Here is a 16,204-nt window from a genome sequence, read left to right on the forward strand (position 1 = left end):
GGCATGGGCCCCTTTGTTTTTGTCTCAGGCCTGTTTTCAGTGGGAAAGCAGTTCGTGCCCGGCGATCCCAGGCCTGGAGATAAAGCTTCACTGCGGTCCTGTTGGCTCTTAGCTTCTTGATGCAGCAGGCTGCCTGCCACGCCGATCCCCCTTCTGCATTCCCAGTCTATAGCAAGAGTTAGCGTGGTGTTCTGCTCCCCAGAGCACTACGGAGGGGTCTGCGCCGGCCTCACGTGACAGGACCTGCATGGCCTGTAGGCAGAGCTCTCGACTGTACCGGATTTAGTGGGACATTCTGTATTTCCACTTCATCAGGATGCCTGATCCACTGCCCACTGAGGTGGGCAATGAGAAACTGCTTCACCTCCCCTGCAGAACAGCCTGTAGTCAAGGGAGAGCAGAGAGGGCTGGAATCCAGGGATCATGAGTTCAAGCCTCATCTCTTCCATTCACTGCTACTTCTACTTCTGTGCATTTCATACCCCGTATTGCTGACCCAGGCTTCAGCCCCCTGCCTTCTGAGACAGACAAGGATCAGCCCCTCCCAATTTGACTAAGAAATTGCACAACTGGTCACTGGAGGCAGAACTGGTGTGGACCCTAGATCTTTAATCTAGCACACCCAAATTTCAGTCACTCAGCCATGCTGCCTTTTGGACTGACAGTGCCAAATCTGTGTGCTTGGCTGTCCTATCTGCAGCTACCCCTCTGTCCTCCCTGACCCAGGAATGGTGCCCCCCACCCCCCCTTTTGCTCTAGCAAATAGTTGAGTAATCCACTGGCAGTGTGTGTCACATTCTCCCTCTAGCGGCTGGCCCACACAGGGGGGAGCAGCTGCTGCTTTAGCTCGGCAGCCTGGGCTGGGGATCTGAAGGCCGAGGACAGATGAGGGCAGACGGTACATAGCAGATGTGTGTACGGCAGGGGGTTTCTGGGCAGTTCCAGTGACAGCTGGGAAAGAAAGCAGCCCGGAGAGAGGAAGAGCAGCTGCAGGTTCCAGCAGCTCTGCTGGCTGCTTTGGGTTTGGAAGCACATTGTTGGCTGGCGCCCTGAAAGGATCCTGCTTCCTTTCCCCAGCACAGTACCTAGTGCCTTTTGCTGACACGTGCTGGTTGTCACATTGGTGGGTAGAAACCTCTCTACCTGCTCTCTACCTTCGCACTTCCTTTGGGATCCAGAACAGAGGGAGGGGATATCTTGGGAACAGCCAGCAAGCCTCATTGTCTCTGGGCTATTGTGTTTTGTGGGTGTCCCTGTCACTCCTGTGCACTCTGAGCTAAGGGATTGACTTTTCCTTAGCCTGCCTCTCACCATGCATCCTGGGAACCCACCACGAGAAAGGAGCTCAGACCTTCTGGTCCGTCGTGAACCGACTGCCCCTCTCCAGCAACGCCGTGCTCTGTTGGAAGTTCTGCCACGTGTTCCACAAGCTCCTCCGTGATGGACACCCAAATGTATGTGCACGGCCGTGTCGCTGATATTGCCACATGGGGGGGCGGCATGGGAGAGGAATACTGTGATTGCCTCAAGTCTTTTCAGCCCCTATTGGGCCAGGAATAGGAAGACCTGAGAGGCCACCCAAGTGTTGCCAACTCTTGTGACTTTTATTGTGGGCTTTGCAATATTTTGGTGTTTTTCTTAAAGCCCCAGCCTGTCTGTCCTGCTGTGCCGTGGGCCCTGCGCGCTCCTGGGTGCTGTCAGGCCCAGCTCTGCAGCAGACCAATGGCAAGAGTCGCAAGGGTTCATGCATCACCGCCCCCCCCCCCCCATCCAACAGCTGAGCCCTGGGAAGGGAGACGAGTATTCACCCCAGGACTAACCCTGCAGCCCTCACCATTCCCTGCCGGTCAGCCAGCGCTCTGCCCCATTCTCTCCCCTCCTCTCCTCTCCTCTCGAGGCCTAGGAAGCCCACTCCCTCAGCCATGTGGACTTAAACAACAGTAATACTGTGCCTCCATCCCCCTTCCATCAGAAGGTCTCAAGCCAGTTACAGCCAGGAACAAATTAAGCCCTGTATGAAGTGGGTAAGACGGGATGGTCCTTTCCACTGTACAGATGGGGAAACTGAGGCACAGAGAATCAGTGACTTGCCAGTGATGACACAACTAGTCTGGGACAGAGCTGGGAATAGTACCCAGGAGTCCTCTAGATCAAACTAGATCTTCCCCTCAGGGGCCAGGAGCCTGTGAACGTGGCTGGCTCTCCGGCAGCTTCTGTGCCCCTCCTTTGCTCTCCAGTGGCCTCCTCTCAATTTCCCTTCCAGGTCCTGAAAGACTCTGTGAGGTACAAGAACGAGCTGAACGACATGAGCAGGATGTGGGTGAGTGGCTGGCTTGCCATGGGGGAGTTTCCTCCTGGACGCCAACGGGCGCTCATGCTGGGAGGTGGTGCTAGGAAGCCCTGCACCTCTTAAAGGAAGAACAGCAGGCCCTGGGGGTGGTTTGTCCATGGAGCAATAGGCAGAGCCTGACTGAAGCTAAGCAGACAGCTGCCTTCCCCTGCCCTAGGGCTGCCCAGAGCGTGTCTCTCCCCGGGCTGCAAGCAGTGGAAGCCTGTATCACGGAGAAGCAGTTTCAAGCTGAAGCTAGCTCCCCGTTGTCAGCGTGATTGGTATCTCCCCCCAGAGAGACCAGGCTCGGGATCATTGTGCCCTTGTGTGCCCTCTAGGAAGCAGGGTGGAAATCAGAGATTTAAAGTCAGCGCTGCTTGGAAATCAGAGCTCTGCTTGACTTTCTAAAATCTTGGCTCCTCGTTGCTCCAGAATGGCTTGGCCTAGACACGCCAGATCTGTCTGGCTGGGTTGGCCTTGCTGAGAGGAGAGACCCAGCCTGAGAGATTGCATTGGGCTGAGTTTACTATGAAGAATACTTATAACAGAGCTCCTGCTGCTAGGCCCAGCCATAGGTGGGGCACTAAACAGCAAGCAGAAAGGTGGTGAGGCTGGCCTGCAAGAGGGGGGCTGGAGAGTGGCTGGGTCACAAGGGCAGCTGGAGTAGCCAGGAGCCTGTGCTTGCCCATATCACATGGAGGGGCGCAGGGAGCGCCGGTAGCCTAGTGGAGATGGGGGACATGGAATGGGGCAGGTGAGAGAGGCCATGGCAGGCGGTGAGTGCAGGAACCTGGGGAGACAGGGAAAGGCATGGGGGTTAACGTTTTCGGTGTGGATAGATGCCTTTGTCCCTGAACCATTGCCCTATATGCTGTCCACTACGCCGATATGCTGCCCAGGGGCCTTCACGCAGACCTCCCGTGGGCTTGCGAACGGCTGGCCAAGGGAAGTCCTTTGAGGAGCCTCACAAAACCTGTAAAAGATCCTAAATGGAGCAGAGCTCCTCTCCTGCAGAGGTCAGACAGAAACTCAGGGTGAGCTGTGGGAGCTCATTTTAAATTGGTGGGGGCAGTACAAGAAAGTCATAAACAAAAACCACGTGAAAGGCGAGTTATGGTTGAAAGTTAGTTTCGCTGGAGTCCAGCGAACACCCAAAATATTACCCTGGCTTCACAAAAACACCCCAGCCCCTTAAAAACCCAGACGTTAGCCAGGCTGGATGCTAGCAGCTAAAGGACCTGGCCGCCCAGTTCTTTACTCTTTTGTCCTTCACACTGTCCACCCAGCCTTAACTTTGCCTCCTGATGCACTGAGCCAAAATGTACACTGAGGTCAAGATGATACAATTGTATAATCCCAATTCTCATTCCCGGGCTCCATGTCCAGTCGGAAAAGGGGTGAGTTTGGACTCTGCACAGGGTGTGGACTGTGTTTTTGAGGAGGCTGGGAAAGGCACCAGCTCATTCTTAATACGTGAATGGCGATTATTTTGGTTTGACGTATTCCTGATGTATCTGCTAGCAGTGTGCAGTCTCTCCTGAGTGATTGTGAAGGCAGGAGTGTCTCTGCTTCACCCCCTGTCTCACTGGGGACAGTGTGGGTGTTTGCTCATTTGGGGTGGGGGCAGGGGTTCCCCAATAATCAGTTACAAAAGATTCCAGTCCCAACAGCTAATTTCACACAACACAGAGTTTCGAGAGGGTAGGGGTCTATACTAGTGGTCCCCAACCCTTTTTGTCTGGCGGGCGCCAGACGAAGGACCGTGGTGGCAGTGGAGCACCCGCCGAAATGCCGCTGAATTTCTGCGGCATTTCAGCGGCGATGCCTCTCAATGACGTCGGTTGTCGGCGGCAAGTGGCGTCATCGAGAGGCGTCGCCGCCGAATTTCTGCACCGCCAGCAGGCACCGTGTTGGGGTCTATACTCACAACCTAAGGTGCTTTGGGAAGGCCAAATCTAGCCACGGGGCATTCTGTTACCTGGCGGAAAACAAATAAAACCCGACCAGCCACTGCGGGAGACCTATTGCCTTCAGTAACGGCCCTTTGCACAGGGGGCTGCATGAACAGAGCCCTGTGGAAGTCAGTGGGGCTCCACAAGGGCACAGGGGTCAGCCGCATAGGCGCTATGGCAGGACTGGGGCCCAGTACACCAGCCGTGGTGCCTGCTGTTGGGGTAAGGGCTGAGATGGGAGCTGTTCAGAATGAGCCCTGCAGCCCGCTCTAGCCACATACAAGGAGTGTGTTGTCCTGGTGGGTGTGGTTCAGAGCTGATGTGGGCAGATCAGGAGCCCTGTAGCAAACACAGCTGGTTGTGCAGGATCCCCTTTGGGAGGGGGCGGCGTTAGGAGATTCCCCTCCCCACTGCTGAGTACGGTTTCTTAATATTGTAAGATTTCCTCGGTACCTGAGCCAGGGTGGCAGGAGAGCCCGCTGGGCTGCTGCCAGTTCCATGCCCTTGTTGTGGCGTCCCACCACCGACCGTCCAAGCTAATGTAGCGGACGAGATTTCAGAGGGAAGACCAAGGAGCTACGTGAGCAGGTGCTGAGCCAACTGACGCCATGAAAATGCCTGTGGTTGACTTGGGATATGAAGCAGAACTGTCCGGAGAATGAAAAGCAACAAGCAGGATCCACACGCTGCAGCCAGAGAGAGCAACAGGCGCATGGGGCAGAGGCAGCCCGGTGTTAGGCTCTGTCTGGGAAGTCCGTGTCATCAGCAAAGCCCAGTTCTTTTGGCAGCTTTGCCTGTACCATGCTGTGGAGAAATGGGCTGCAGTTAGATGATCAGTCTCTTTCCACAGGCCAGAGATGAATTCACTTGTTGCTAATAGACTAAGCCTGTCCCCACAAAGGCTCCTGGGTGCTGTACGGTACTAAGTAAGAAACAAAAATAGTTCTCAGTGGTTCTGCTATAACACCCCCTCCCCCCAACCCCAGCACCCTCTGTGCAGAATGGGGAGCCGGAGCTGGGAGACGGTGAGTGGCTGTCATTAAAATGAGTCAAACAGGAAGGATTACGAATTCCGAAAAGAGGCAAATGAATTGGCAGCGTGCACACCCAGAGAGACGTGCAGGCAAGTCCTGCGTGACCAGGCGCACAGACACACACACAACTTTTTATCTTGCTTTGGGTTCCGCTCTGTCCTTTGACAGGTTCAATTCATTGCGGTTTTCCCTTCTGTTCCCAGGGATGTGTTTGTATGACGCTAACCAGCGGGCAGCAGATTTCATGTGCTCCCAGCACATCTCTGCTTGCCCTCCCTCTCCCCACCACCCCCAAGCAACTCCAGTGACTCTTCTCAGCTGGGGCAGAATGTGGCACCTGGCCTTTTTCTTTGATTGCGACTATTTTCCCATCCCCCTCCCTGGGCAGCAGGCGTTATGCACTCACTGCCTGCTTTGGTTAGCATTAAACCAGCCCGGTGCAAATCGCTGCCATTGGAAACAGGTGAGTTGTAAGTTAGTTCAGCCATTTGTTCCCTGCCCGCACCTGTGAGCCTTGTGCCTCTAGGCAGAAGTGGTGGCGTAACGCTCTGCTAGGGAACCAGGCAGTGGGGTTAGCCCAGATGCAACAGATGCTCAAAGGGGGCCCACTGTGAACTGTAACCTGGCAGGCTGGGGGACCACCTGCTCTCAGAGCCTAGCGTGCACGTGCCAGTCTCAGGTGCGCGTGAAGAGCTCCCACTCGCTTCAGTGGCAGAGTTGTGATTTCAGTATGAATTGTTAAAATCTAGGGTGTTTAACCCCCCTCCCCTGTACTGAGGTGGTGGTTAAACCCCAGCTCTGCAGAAGCAGGAGACTTCCAATTGCAACGCTGGTACCAGGTCCAGCTAGTCTGGCTAGGGGTTCTGCCAGTCCAGCAGCTAACTTGGCTGAGGGTCCCAGTTAGGGGCTGAGTAATGCTCCATGCAGAAGGGGGCCATGCCAGTTAGTCTCTGAGTGAATACATCTGCTGCACACCTCACCCTGAGACCCTCCCAGAGGCTGCCTGAGCCTGTTCACCCCGATTTTTAAACAGGCTATCAAGGTCTCCAGGGATATGTTGGGGCAGAGGTCAGATATCGGAACCTAACTCTTCTGAGCCTTATCATGCCATAGTCCAGGGTATATACAAAGGTGACAACAGCCCACTTGCCAAGATGCATCCCAGCCTGTGGGTAATGTTCTCCTAGTGGGTGGGCGGATATTCCGGATCAGTGATGTGTGGTCTGGTGTATGCCACATGCTGTAAAGATTCAGTCCCTAGTTGCTGTGAGGTTTTTCCCCCTTTCCTGAGCTTTTTAACAACATGCTGATCGATCTGTCTAGCAGACAGAGATGAGCATGGTAAGTACCAATCCTTTTGGCTTGGTCTGGCACTGTCAGCAGTTGTGTTGCATGCAGCGACCTGGCTAGCTTGGGAAACAATGGGGGAAATGCTATTGTGTGTGTCCAGTACTGAAGCAGCAGCCGCCCTGCTCGGAGGGCAGCCAGCAGAGCTCAGGAGCTGGGAGCAAAGAGCCCTTGTCCTGCAGTGAGTGCCTCGGGAAACAGGGAGCCCTGGGAACAGAGAATGTGGGCTGCAGATAGTTATTTATTGGTGTAGAAAGATTAGTGACTTGAAATGTGCAACTTAAGTAAATACAGGGGGTGACGCACCCAGTGGCTGAGCCATGTGAGCCATTTGTATACTGGGGTGAATAAACAAACCCAAACAAGAGGGAGGACAGGAATGTATAAAGCACGGGGAGATTTTGTAGGCCTGCATCTTAAAGGCGTCATGCAATTCCATAAGCTACCGGCCTCTCCAGGAGGGAAGGTGCAAACCTTGGCATCCCAGAGCAGGTGTCTCACCGGCATCAGACCCTGGTGCCTCATTTTCTGCTTTCTCCTGTTCCACAGAGTCATCTGAGTGAGGGCTATGGGCAGCTGTGCAGCATCTACCTCAAATTGCTGAGAACCAAAATGGAGTTCCATATGAAAGTAAGGCCGCTTCTTGTCCTCGCCTCCTTTCTCCCCTCCTCCCCTCCAAACAGACCATGCTCTTCCCACCCACATCTGATACATTGATTTGGTTGGGAATTGGACCTGCGTTGAGCAGGGGGTGGGACTAGATACCTCCTGAGGTCCCTTCCAACCCTGATATTCTATGATCCGTTCCAGGAAGCTGAGGTCTGGTGCTGGGGTCTCTTGCAGCTCCACCCGTTCAGTCCCCCAGGGGTACATTCTCCTACGGGGGTGCTGAGCAGCTGGTGAATGCGAGGCCTGCTCAGTCCATTTGCCTCATGGAGCTGGTGACTGGCATGTGCTGTGTGGGCGAGGGTGCCCATTACGCAGTGCAGCTCCTCGGCGTGAATCCAGCCTTGCCAGGTAGCTCACTGCTGGATTGAAAGTGAAGTGCAGTAAGAACTCCCTTTGAGGAGTGGCCAGGGCTGGACGGGAGCTAGTGTGATGTAGAGCCGGTGCTGTACCAGTTCCATGGGGAGAGTTATCCTGGGGTGACACCGGGGGGACACTCGCAATCTGGTAGAAGAGCAGCCTTTTTTTCCCTTCAGTTTAGCTTAACCCCTTCCCGTGCCATGAGCTAAAGGGGGTGTTTAGTGAGGAAGCTGCACTGCTTTAAATTCACCCCTGATGTTAGAGCTGAACAACTTTCCCATGTAGACAAGGCCGAAGGCTTTGCCCTTGCAGCTTGAGTTAGCAGGTGCTTTGTGGGCGGGGAATACTGCACAGGGCTCAGGAAATGGAGGCCTTCCCCTGGGGCTATGGAGGGTTGGAGCACTCTGGACTCTCGCAGAGATGGGGCACTCACACTGGGACTCCATGGCTGCATGGCTTCCTCGGGAAATGACACCGCCCCTGCCCCCACAGTCCCCTCCCAGGGGCAGTTTCAAGCACGGGACCAATGGCAGCTTGTGCTGGCTGGATTGGCAGCAAGTCCCCGGGGCATGTGGATTTGTGCAGAGCTGATGCCACGGAGAGCAGCCTTGTCCCCTGGAACCTGTGGAGGGTGCTGGTGTGTGGCCTTCTGCGAGATTGGGGGAAGCATCCCATGGAGCCACTGCTCCTCTCCTGCTGTGCTCTGTGGCTGGCTCATGCGAGCAGAGACGCGGGTGGCCTCTAGTGTTGAAGGAGAAGTGAAACCTAACCCAAGTGCCTGTGGCCAGGTGTGAATAACACGGGAGCTGAGACACAGATGGGAATGGCCAGGTGCAGTCAGCAGGGCCTTTCCTTGAGGGGGGCTGTTTATCAGCAGAGAGCAATACAAGCTAACAGAAGAACACGTCCTCCAGCCCGGGGTTCAACCCAGCACGAGCAGCCCAGCCTCCCCATAAGCATCCCCTACCTGCTGGCTCCCAAGCAGGCCGTCTGTAATCAGCCAGGGTGCCTCTGCCAGGGGGAGCTGAGCTCCAGCCCTTGTTCCCCGGGGGCAGGCAGTGCCTGGCTCTGTGACTCCCCACTCAGTGCTCTGAGATCTCTTTGCCCGGCTGGATTTGTGGGTTAGATTTTGTTTCAGGGGGTGGGGGGAATAGCGTTTTGGTCAGATCTGCTGCAGCTTGAATGCAGGCTGTTGTGCCGCCCTGAAGCCAGCCTGGCAATCAGATTTTACAGCTGCCCGCTTGTGCTGATTAAACATTCCAGGGCACCTCGTACAAGAGTTGGGGTGATAGCCCTGTTGTCCTGGCCCATTACACAATGGCTAATCACATGCTGCACAACCTGTCCCAAGCTCGTGTGCATTGCGAGCTGTGTAAGGGGAGTGGCTGCATGGATGAAATAATCTCTGTCCGTCATTTTCTAACCAGAGTGTGCAGGTGAGCCCTGGCTCCAAGGTGCTGAGCGAACGTTGGTTTTTATAGCTGGTGCCCTGCGGGAGGGTGGGGAACCAGGCCAGACGAGGGTTTTCCTGGCTCTGGTCTGTCTGCAGCACAAGCTCCTCCTGAATCTGATTAGAATGAGACTCCTCACAGGTTTGCTAGCTCCCGGCCTGCCGTTGTACCTCCAGCCAGCTCACCACCGCTGCAGCCTGTTTAGCAACGATCTCGGCGGGTGATGGAGAGCGTATTATAGGAAGGAGTCTGGCATAGTACTGGGAAGGAATGTGTGGATTGAGCATATTGTTAAGGCAGCTGCTTTCTTATGCCTATGATATTAAAATAAAGGATGGTCTTTTATAAAAGAATGTACCGTGCAGTCTCTCTGTGTGTGTAAAAAAACAAATGCTGAGCACTTCCATCGCTCCTGTGATCCCTGGATCTTAAAGTGCAATACCAGGAATAATAACTGGCTATAACTTACTCGGTACTTGGAGTGGTTTCCCTCTTTAAAGGAAGCTCTGCACAAACATGAGTGTCCCCTACATCTGTGGGCTTCTGAGCATCTTGCGCTGTGGTGCAGGTGAGCTCTGCAGCTGGGGCAGGGTGGGGCTGCAGTCTGGGGCCTGCTGGAGCTGCGTTCCCTGTACGCAGACGCCTGCTGCTCCACCTGATGGTGACGGGGTGGTGGTTGCTAGTTTGGCCTCTCGTTCTCTCTCAGGGCTCTCGATTGTAATTGCCTCTGAACAACTGGTTTAAAGCTGCCTTGATGCCAGGCCGATGTTATCTACCCAGGATCTAAATCTAATTAGGGCTGTAATTTAGCCCTCCCTGAAAACCACCTGGAGATGATCATTTGGTTACCAATGTGGCATGTAGAAAAGGCTTCATCTTCTGGAGCAGTGCTACCAGCTATCTCCTCCCCCGTGCGCTTGGGACAGATGAGGTTACAGATTCTCTGCTTGGCTCTCTGCAGCTAGGAAGATCATGTGTCCTGCCTGTTCCATCATCTTCCACTCTAACCCAGGAGTCTCCAACATACAGGCCAGATACAGATACTGATCCTACCTCCATGTCCATATCGCTCTTCCCCAGGAGAGAGAGCCGCTAGGCAGAGGAATAGAGGCCCCCTGCCTAGGATGGGGAGGCTGGAGGGCTCAGGGCAGTAGTAATGAGCTAAGGAGCCGTTAGATTCTAGTCCACTGGTTTGAACCTGGAGTGAGGCAATAGGAACCAAAGTTGCTGCCTGTTACTGGTTGTCCGGTGGCTTCTTTGAAGAGTTGGTGGCGTCTGAGTGAACAGGTGTCCAAAGCACAGTTAACTCTCTGAGCCTGCATCAGAGAGGCCAAGGAATCAGGGCCCATGGGGAATGTCCCTCCCTTCTGGCCCCTAGAGGGCAGGGTCAGGTAGCCACTTGCAGTGTGCTGCTGGTTCCCGTCAGTCACCAGAGGCCTTGCCTCAAGCCTCCTGAAATAGCAGCCAGTCCCAGTGCTCAGCCGTGCAGCGCCCCTCTCCCAGAGCTGGGGTCTGGCTCTAGGTTGACTGGCCTAGTGGTGAGGGTCTGCCCCTGCCTGTGAGCTGCTCCCTTTCATCAGGCAGGAGTGGGAGCAGCTGTGTGGCCTGCTGGAGGAGGTGGGGGCAGCCAGCAGCAGATGGGGCACAGTACTTGTGGGGCACGAGAGGAGGCAGCTGCCAGGGGAGCCCCAGAGCCCTTCTCCTGTAAGTCGCTGCCCAGGTCCGAGCAGCTGGGCCACATAAAGTGTGGCCCTGCTGTGAAACGTCGGCATGATGTGGTGCTGTGCCTAGCTGGGCGGAAACTAGATGGATGTGTGACCGTCCGTCACTGTTCAGTGCCTTTGAAGCCCATCTTGTGACTGTGTATGTGTAAACTGCAGCGGCATTTTCCTGCACTGGACGCTGCCCGTGGGTGCTTAGATGGAAGCCAGAGGGGTGGCTTTTCAAATCCAGAGAGGGAAGGTTGGTTGAGGGCAGTGAGCACTGTCACTGAGGGAGTCTGCACGCCTGGGCCGAGCATGGCAAGAGAAATACAATCCCTCTCCCTACAGCCCCACGGTCTGGGAGCCAGCTCTGAGCCATCCCTCCAAACCCAAAGACAAGGGCAGTTCTGTGACCTGAGCCCCTCCAGTGGGGGTTTGGAGATCCCTGCTGGGCGCACACAGCCACTCCTTCAAATACCCCCTGCGGTATCAGGGATCTGCCTCTAATCAGAGGTGGCTACTTGGTAAGGGCAAGCCTAAAAGGCACACGGGTGCCGGGGGGCCCCTTGCTCTGACTACCCCCTCTCTCTCCTCATGCAGAACCCCCGGTTCCCAGGCAATCTCCAGATGTCTGACCGGCAGCTCGACGAGGCAGGAGAAAACGACGTCAATAACTTGTAAGTCCAGAGCACGTGAATCTGGGCACGTCCGTGATGGGAATTACTCCTGCCGTAGCCGAGAACCCAGCCACAGGAGATGTAAGGGGGAATCTCCAGGAGCGGCCATGGCACCCCATCAGGGTCTCTCCCTGGCATTGCTGTGAGCCACGGGCAGAGGACTTGGCCACACTGACGGGAATCCTGGTGCTGTGTGCACCCATTGGCTGGGGCTGGGACATCCCTCCTGACCACAGTACTCCACAGTAATGGTTGGCTGGATCCCCCCCTCCTCCAGGGCTGCTGGCCAACTCCCCCCCACCCCCCAGGATTTTGGGGGAGGGGGCTGGGTGGGCTTTGTTTTGTTTGTAACATTCTTGTGCCCTCTCTCCTAGCTTCCAGCTGACGGTGGAGATGTTTGACTATCTGGAGTGTGAGCTGAACCTGTTCCAGACAGGTAAGGCTCTCACTTGTTCTGCTGCTGACATACAGCTGTGGGGCAGGAGCTGGGTGCTGCGGTGACGTCCCTCTCTGCCCGGCTGAGCGCAGCCCCGATGGCCAGTGTGTATGGGGGTGGGTGGCAGAGTCCAAAGCTGCTGTTCACTCTGTGTGTGTGTGTCCGTCTGTCCTGCCTAGGTGCAGGAAGGGAGTTGGCTGAGGGCGTCTGAGCTCATCTGTTTTCCAGGCACGCCACCAGAGTTATTATTAGCTGGAATTATTTCATGTCAGACCAAATGTGCCTGGCTCCTCCCAGCCGCAGCCTGCCTGCCCTCCATTCCAGCCGGCTGTGCCAAGCCTCCAGGAACCACCTCCGCCCTGTGGCATGCTGCACTTCCTCCCCGTACCCCTCCGTGGGTTGCTTCCCATCTCTGAGTTCTCCCAGGCTTGAATTTCTTCCTTTGCCCTTAGCTCTGGGGTTTATGGCTGTCATGACGTGAGAGCAGCCGTCCCCTTGCAAACCCATCACAGAGATGCTGTGTGCTTCAGGGCTTGCTGTGGTGGGGGAGCGACTGGCTCTGCAGTGTGTGCTCCTACGGGTTGCAGTGGAGCAGAGAGAAAATAACAAACTGGTCTCCACAACGTACCCTCGGGTGCTCAGCTGCCACGTGCTTCCGTGTAGTGCTGTAGGATTCTGCTTGTTGGGCTGAGTTTGAGCAGGGTGATTACTGCTCGTGCCGTGCCACACAGGGTCTTGGGTGCGGTGGCTGTTATAGAGTGGAGGGCTTTGCTTGCGTTGGAGCAGGAGTAAAGCCATATGTCAGCGTACGGCGGTTCCTGGATGCTGCGATTTCATATGAGCAGTGCTACGGTTGGATCCTAGCACGGAGGGTCCCCGAGGATGTGCTTTAATAGAGTCGGCGTGCTGCAGCTGTCTCGCAGTGCTAAAGGCACGTCCGGCCGATGAATCCGGTTGTGTCCCAGTGTCAAAGGGCTCTGTTGCAAGGGACTGTCAGTGGCTTTACTCCACTGGCGTTACTGCATCTCTAGCAGGGCAGTTGCGCACATGTGCTGGAATACAGTGCGGGGAGGCAGGTGTGTCTCCAGACAGCAGGTGGCCTGGGTCTGTGCTGGGAGGTAGCCTGGGTGATCCCGTCGTGTCTGTTACTGGCTCACGCCCGGTGATAGAGCAGGACAAAGGCAGGCACATCTGTGGGACAGGCGAGATGGTGCCTTTGTGTCTCGTGGGCTCGCATGGGTAATGCAGTGATCCTTGGAGGGGCAGGCCTGGCGTGCTGGGCTGCAGTCACAGGGCCAGTCTGGGGGAAACTCCATGCCCCAGTATATGCTCCCTGCCACCAGAACGGGAACCGAGAGTAACGACAATTAAACGCATGGGATCAAAGCCCAAACAGGGTGGGACTCCATAATGGGGGGGGCCATACCCACTCCTGCCACAACCCTGCGGGGTGAGTCTCTTTCTTTCACAAACTTTGGTAGCATTTGTACAGTTTGTCACATCAGAGTCTCATTGACCTGAACTAAGGCAGCATCTAGCGTCGCCATGGTGGCTCACGAACCCCACTGAACCGAGCCCCCTTCGCTAGCCCCATTGTACAGACGGGGAAGGTGAGGCACAAGGCTGATCAATGACTTGGCCAAGGGCCACAAGACAGGTCTGTGGCAGCCCTGGAAGCAGAGCCTCCATCTCCTGACTGCCAGTCCAGGGCTTCAGCCACGTGCCCCTCCTCCTTCCCCTTCCTCCGTGTCTGCAAGGGAGCAGTACAATGCTGAGCGAGACAGGGCTCTGGGCTGGCACCTCTGCAGCCATGCGCAGGTACTTGTCTGATCCATCAGCTTCATAGCCCCACTGGGAAGGAGGGAGGCCCTGTAATGAACTTGGCTGTGTTTTTCTGCTGCTAGCTTAAGTGAATTAAGCAGGGCTAATATCAGCTCTGCCTATTTACATCTCATTAGTGTAGCTTAGTTTCTGATTTACTCTTAAATCGCTGCTCAACTTCCCTGCTAATTACCGGGGACGTCACTTGATTATCCGAATGGGAGGGGAGGCAGGCAAGCTGGTGGAAATCCAAACTGCCTCCCGCTGCCTGGGCGAGGGTGACATTGCTAATTGTCCCATGGTGTGCATCCCCTGCTAAGGAGAGAGCAGGCTGGCACGGTCCCCAGGGAAAGGCCCTGTGCTCCCCCTCAGGGGCGGAGATGCTTCAGCTGTCAGAGGAAGGAGATGAAGAGCCTGCGAGTCTCTGTTTGATGCTGTGCACAGAGCACGGCTGCAGGTGTGATGGGAACGGCTTCCCCCAGCAGCCAGGCCTGTAGAAGGCACGAGAGGGTGGTGTTGGGGATGTGGCGAAATGTGGAGCCTGCCTGCCAAACTCCATCACTGCTCCCTGTTCATCTTCCTTTGGGGTCCTGCACTCCCCTTGGATCCCAAAGGTCTTTGTGATTCCACCCACCACTGAGTGCAGCAGCTGTTCATTCCTCAGCGTGAGGTCCTTTGGCCTTCCTTTCGTTCCGGAGCAGGATGGGTGTGGTCAGTGGGGCCTGCCGCTGAGGGGGGAGATAGGGACAGATCCGTGTGTCCCTAAAGCCGTGTTGTCCCACCCGGTGCCTGCCTTGTTTAGGAATAACACATTACAGAGGAGCAGGGGTTGTGTCTGTCCAGCGTAGGCGGACTCAGGGATCTCTCTAGCATTCGCTGGGGGCACATCTGGCATTCAGCACGGGGATTCTGGGGTGAATTCTTGAGACGTTGGCACTGGACTCAGTAAATGGGCAGATACCAGGGGAAAGGGACCTTCCTTCAGGTCCTCCCTATCTCTTCTCCCGTCTCTCCAGGCACCCACGCTCCAGCAGGAGCTTAGAGGATGTGCATAGCGAGGACCTCTCCCTTCAGGCAGGTGGCTCGGCAGGTATGAGTGCCCCATGGAGAATGATGTAGGACCCCAAAGCTAGCAGCTCGACGCCCGTATGGAGAAAAGAAGGGGCACGCCCTCGCTAACCCTGTCAGCCAGGTCTGGGCTGTGCTCATTGCCAAGCGCTGGTGCGCTCGGAAGGATTTCCTTGTGCCATTGGTGCGCTGATGAAGTCTATCCCTCCCTTTCCTAGCATCCCCAGAGGGATGCTGATGTCTGCCCCTAAATTTCTGCTCTAGCTTAACAAGAGTGGAATGGCTGTACCCCGGCTGCCTGGCATTGGCCGAGTGGCTCTGCACTGCCACAGGGGAGAGCGGGCTGCTCCCAGGCAGAGGCCGCTGTTGGAAGCAGCATATGCATCCTCTGGGAAAGGAGATGTCTCACAGAGCGCCCTGCCCCCACCCTTAAGGGCTGGGAGCCCTGCACCAGCCTGTGGGAGTTCTAGGCCTGAAGTCACTGAGCAGCGACCCTTCCAGCCAGCCACAGAACGGCACTGAGGGGGTGCGGAGGGCAGCTGGGAGGGGCAGGGGCGAAAGGAGAGGAAATATGGGACTCGGGAGCGCTCCAACAGGAAGGGGAGAGGAGTGACTTGCTCTGGGTGCATGAGGAGACCTGGGCCCTGGTGGGGATGTCTGTGCAGGGCCCTGTGCCCACACGCAGCGGCAGGCCCAGCTTTCAAGCACTGCCTTTTCTGGGGGGAGCGCTACCTTCCACTCGGAGCCAGCTGACCCGCCCCCATCTGCAGCAGTTACTCCTTAGGAAGCCACCAAGCTCACAGCTGCTCCATTTCAGCCAGCTCCTCTAGCTGCTGTGCGTTTGGAAAGTACCCTCCAGCCCTTGCGTCCAGACGCAGTGCTGTGCTGCGTGGGAGAGGAATCGGAGTGCGCTAGCAGAGCGAGCTGGCAGCCAGGCGAGAACCACAGTCAAGGCGCCTGCAGTGGCCTCCTTGCTTAGTGCAGATGCAGCCATGGGGCCATTGGGGAGATCGCTGGCAGCCATCACTCTGAGAGGCTCTGGAGAGACCTGCACAGACAGCAGAGTTCTCCAACTGTCCATTTAATTAAGCCAAGTGCAATGGGGAACACGGGGCCTCGCCCACCCCGACTAATTTCTGCCTAGCTAACCTAGCGCTGGCTGCCTCTAGCAGCCTGGGAGTGCCGCCGTCGTGGTGGCACCGTGCCCTGCTGACTGCAGCATGTAAACAGACTAAGGACCCAATCCTTCAATTGATCCAGGCTGGAGGAGGCAGACGTGGAAGAGAGATATGGTATAATCCCAGTCCCACTGAAGTCAAATAGATTTTCCATGATTTCTGTGAGCCCAGGATTTTGCCTG

General features: G+C 55.9%; 1 protein-coding gene across 4 annotated transcripts in view; it reads left to right on the forward strand.

Annotated features, from left to right (window-relative positions):
* The window catches only part of HIP1 (huntingtin interacting protein 1), a 145,606-nt gene that overhangs the window by 90,102 nt on the left and 39,300 nt on the right, over nt 1-16,204 (forward strand). For all 4 annotated transcript variants that reach the window (XM_039507615.1, XM_039507613.1, XM_039507614.1 and 1 more), the window contains exons 3-7: nt 1,312-1,454; nt 2,264-2,320; nt 7,212-7,292; nt 11,443-11,519; nt 11,894-11,955. In XM_039507615.1, the coding sequence (XP_039363549.1) occupies nt 1,312-1,454; nt 2,264-2,320; nt 7,212-7,292; nt 11,443-11,519; nt 11,894-11,955 (420 nt within the window). The remainder of the gene's footprint in view (nt 1-1,311; nt 1,455-2,263; nt 2,321-7,211; nt 7,293-11,442; nt 11,520-11,893; nt 11,956-16,204) is intronic.

This window comes from Mauremys reevesii, linkage group 20 (assembly GCF_016161935.1).
Source record: "Mauremys reevesii isolate NIE-2019 linkage group 20, ASM1616193v1, whole genome shotgun sequence".
NCBI lineage: Eukaryota > Metazoa > Chordata > Testudines > Geoemydidae > Mauremys > Mauremys reevesii.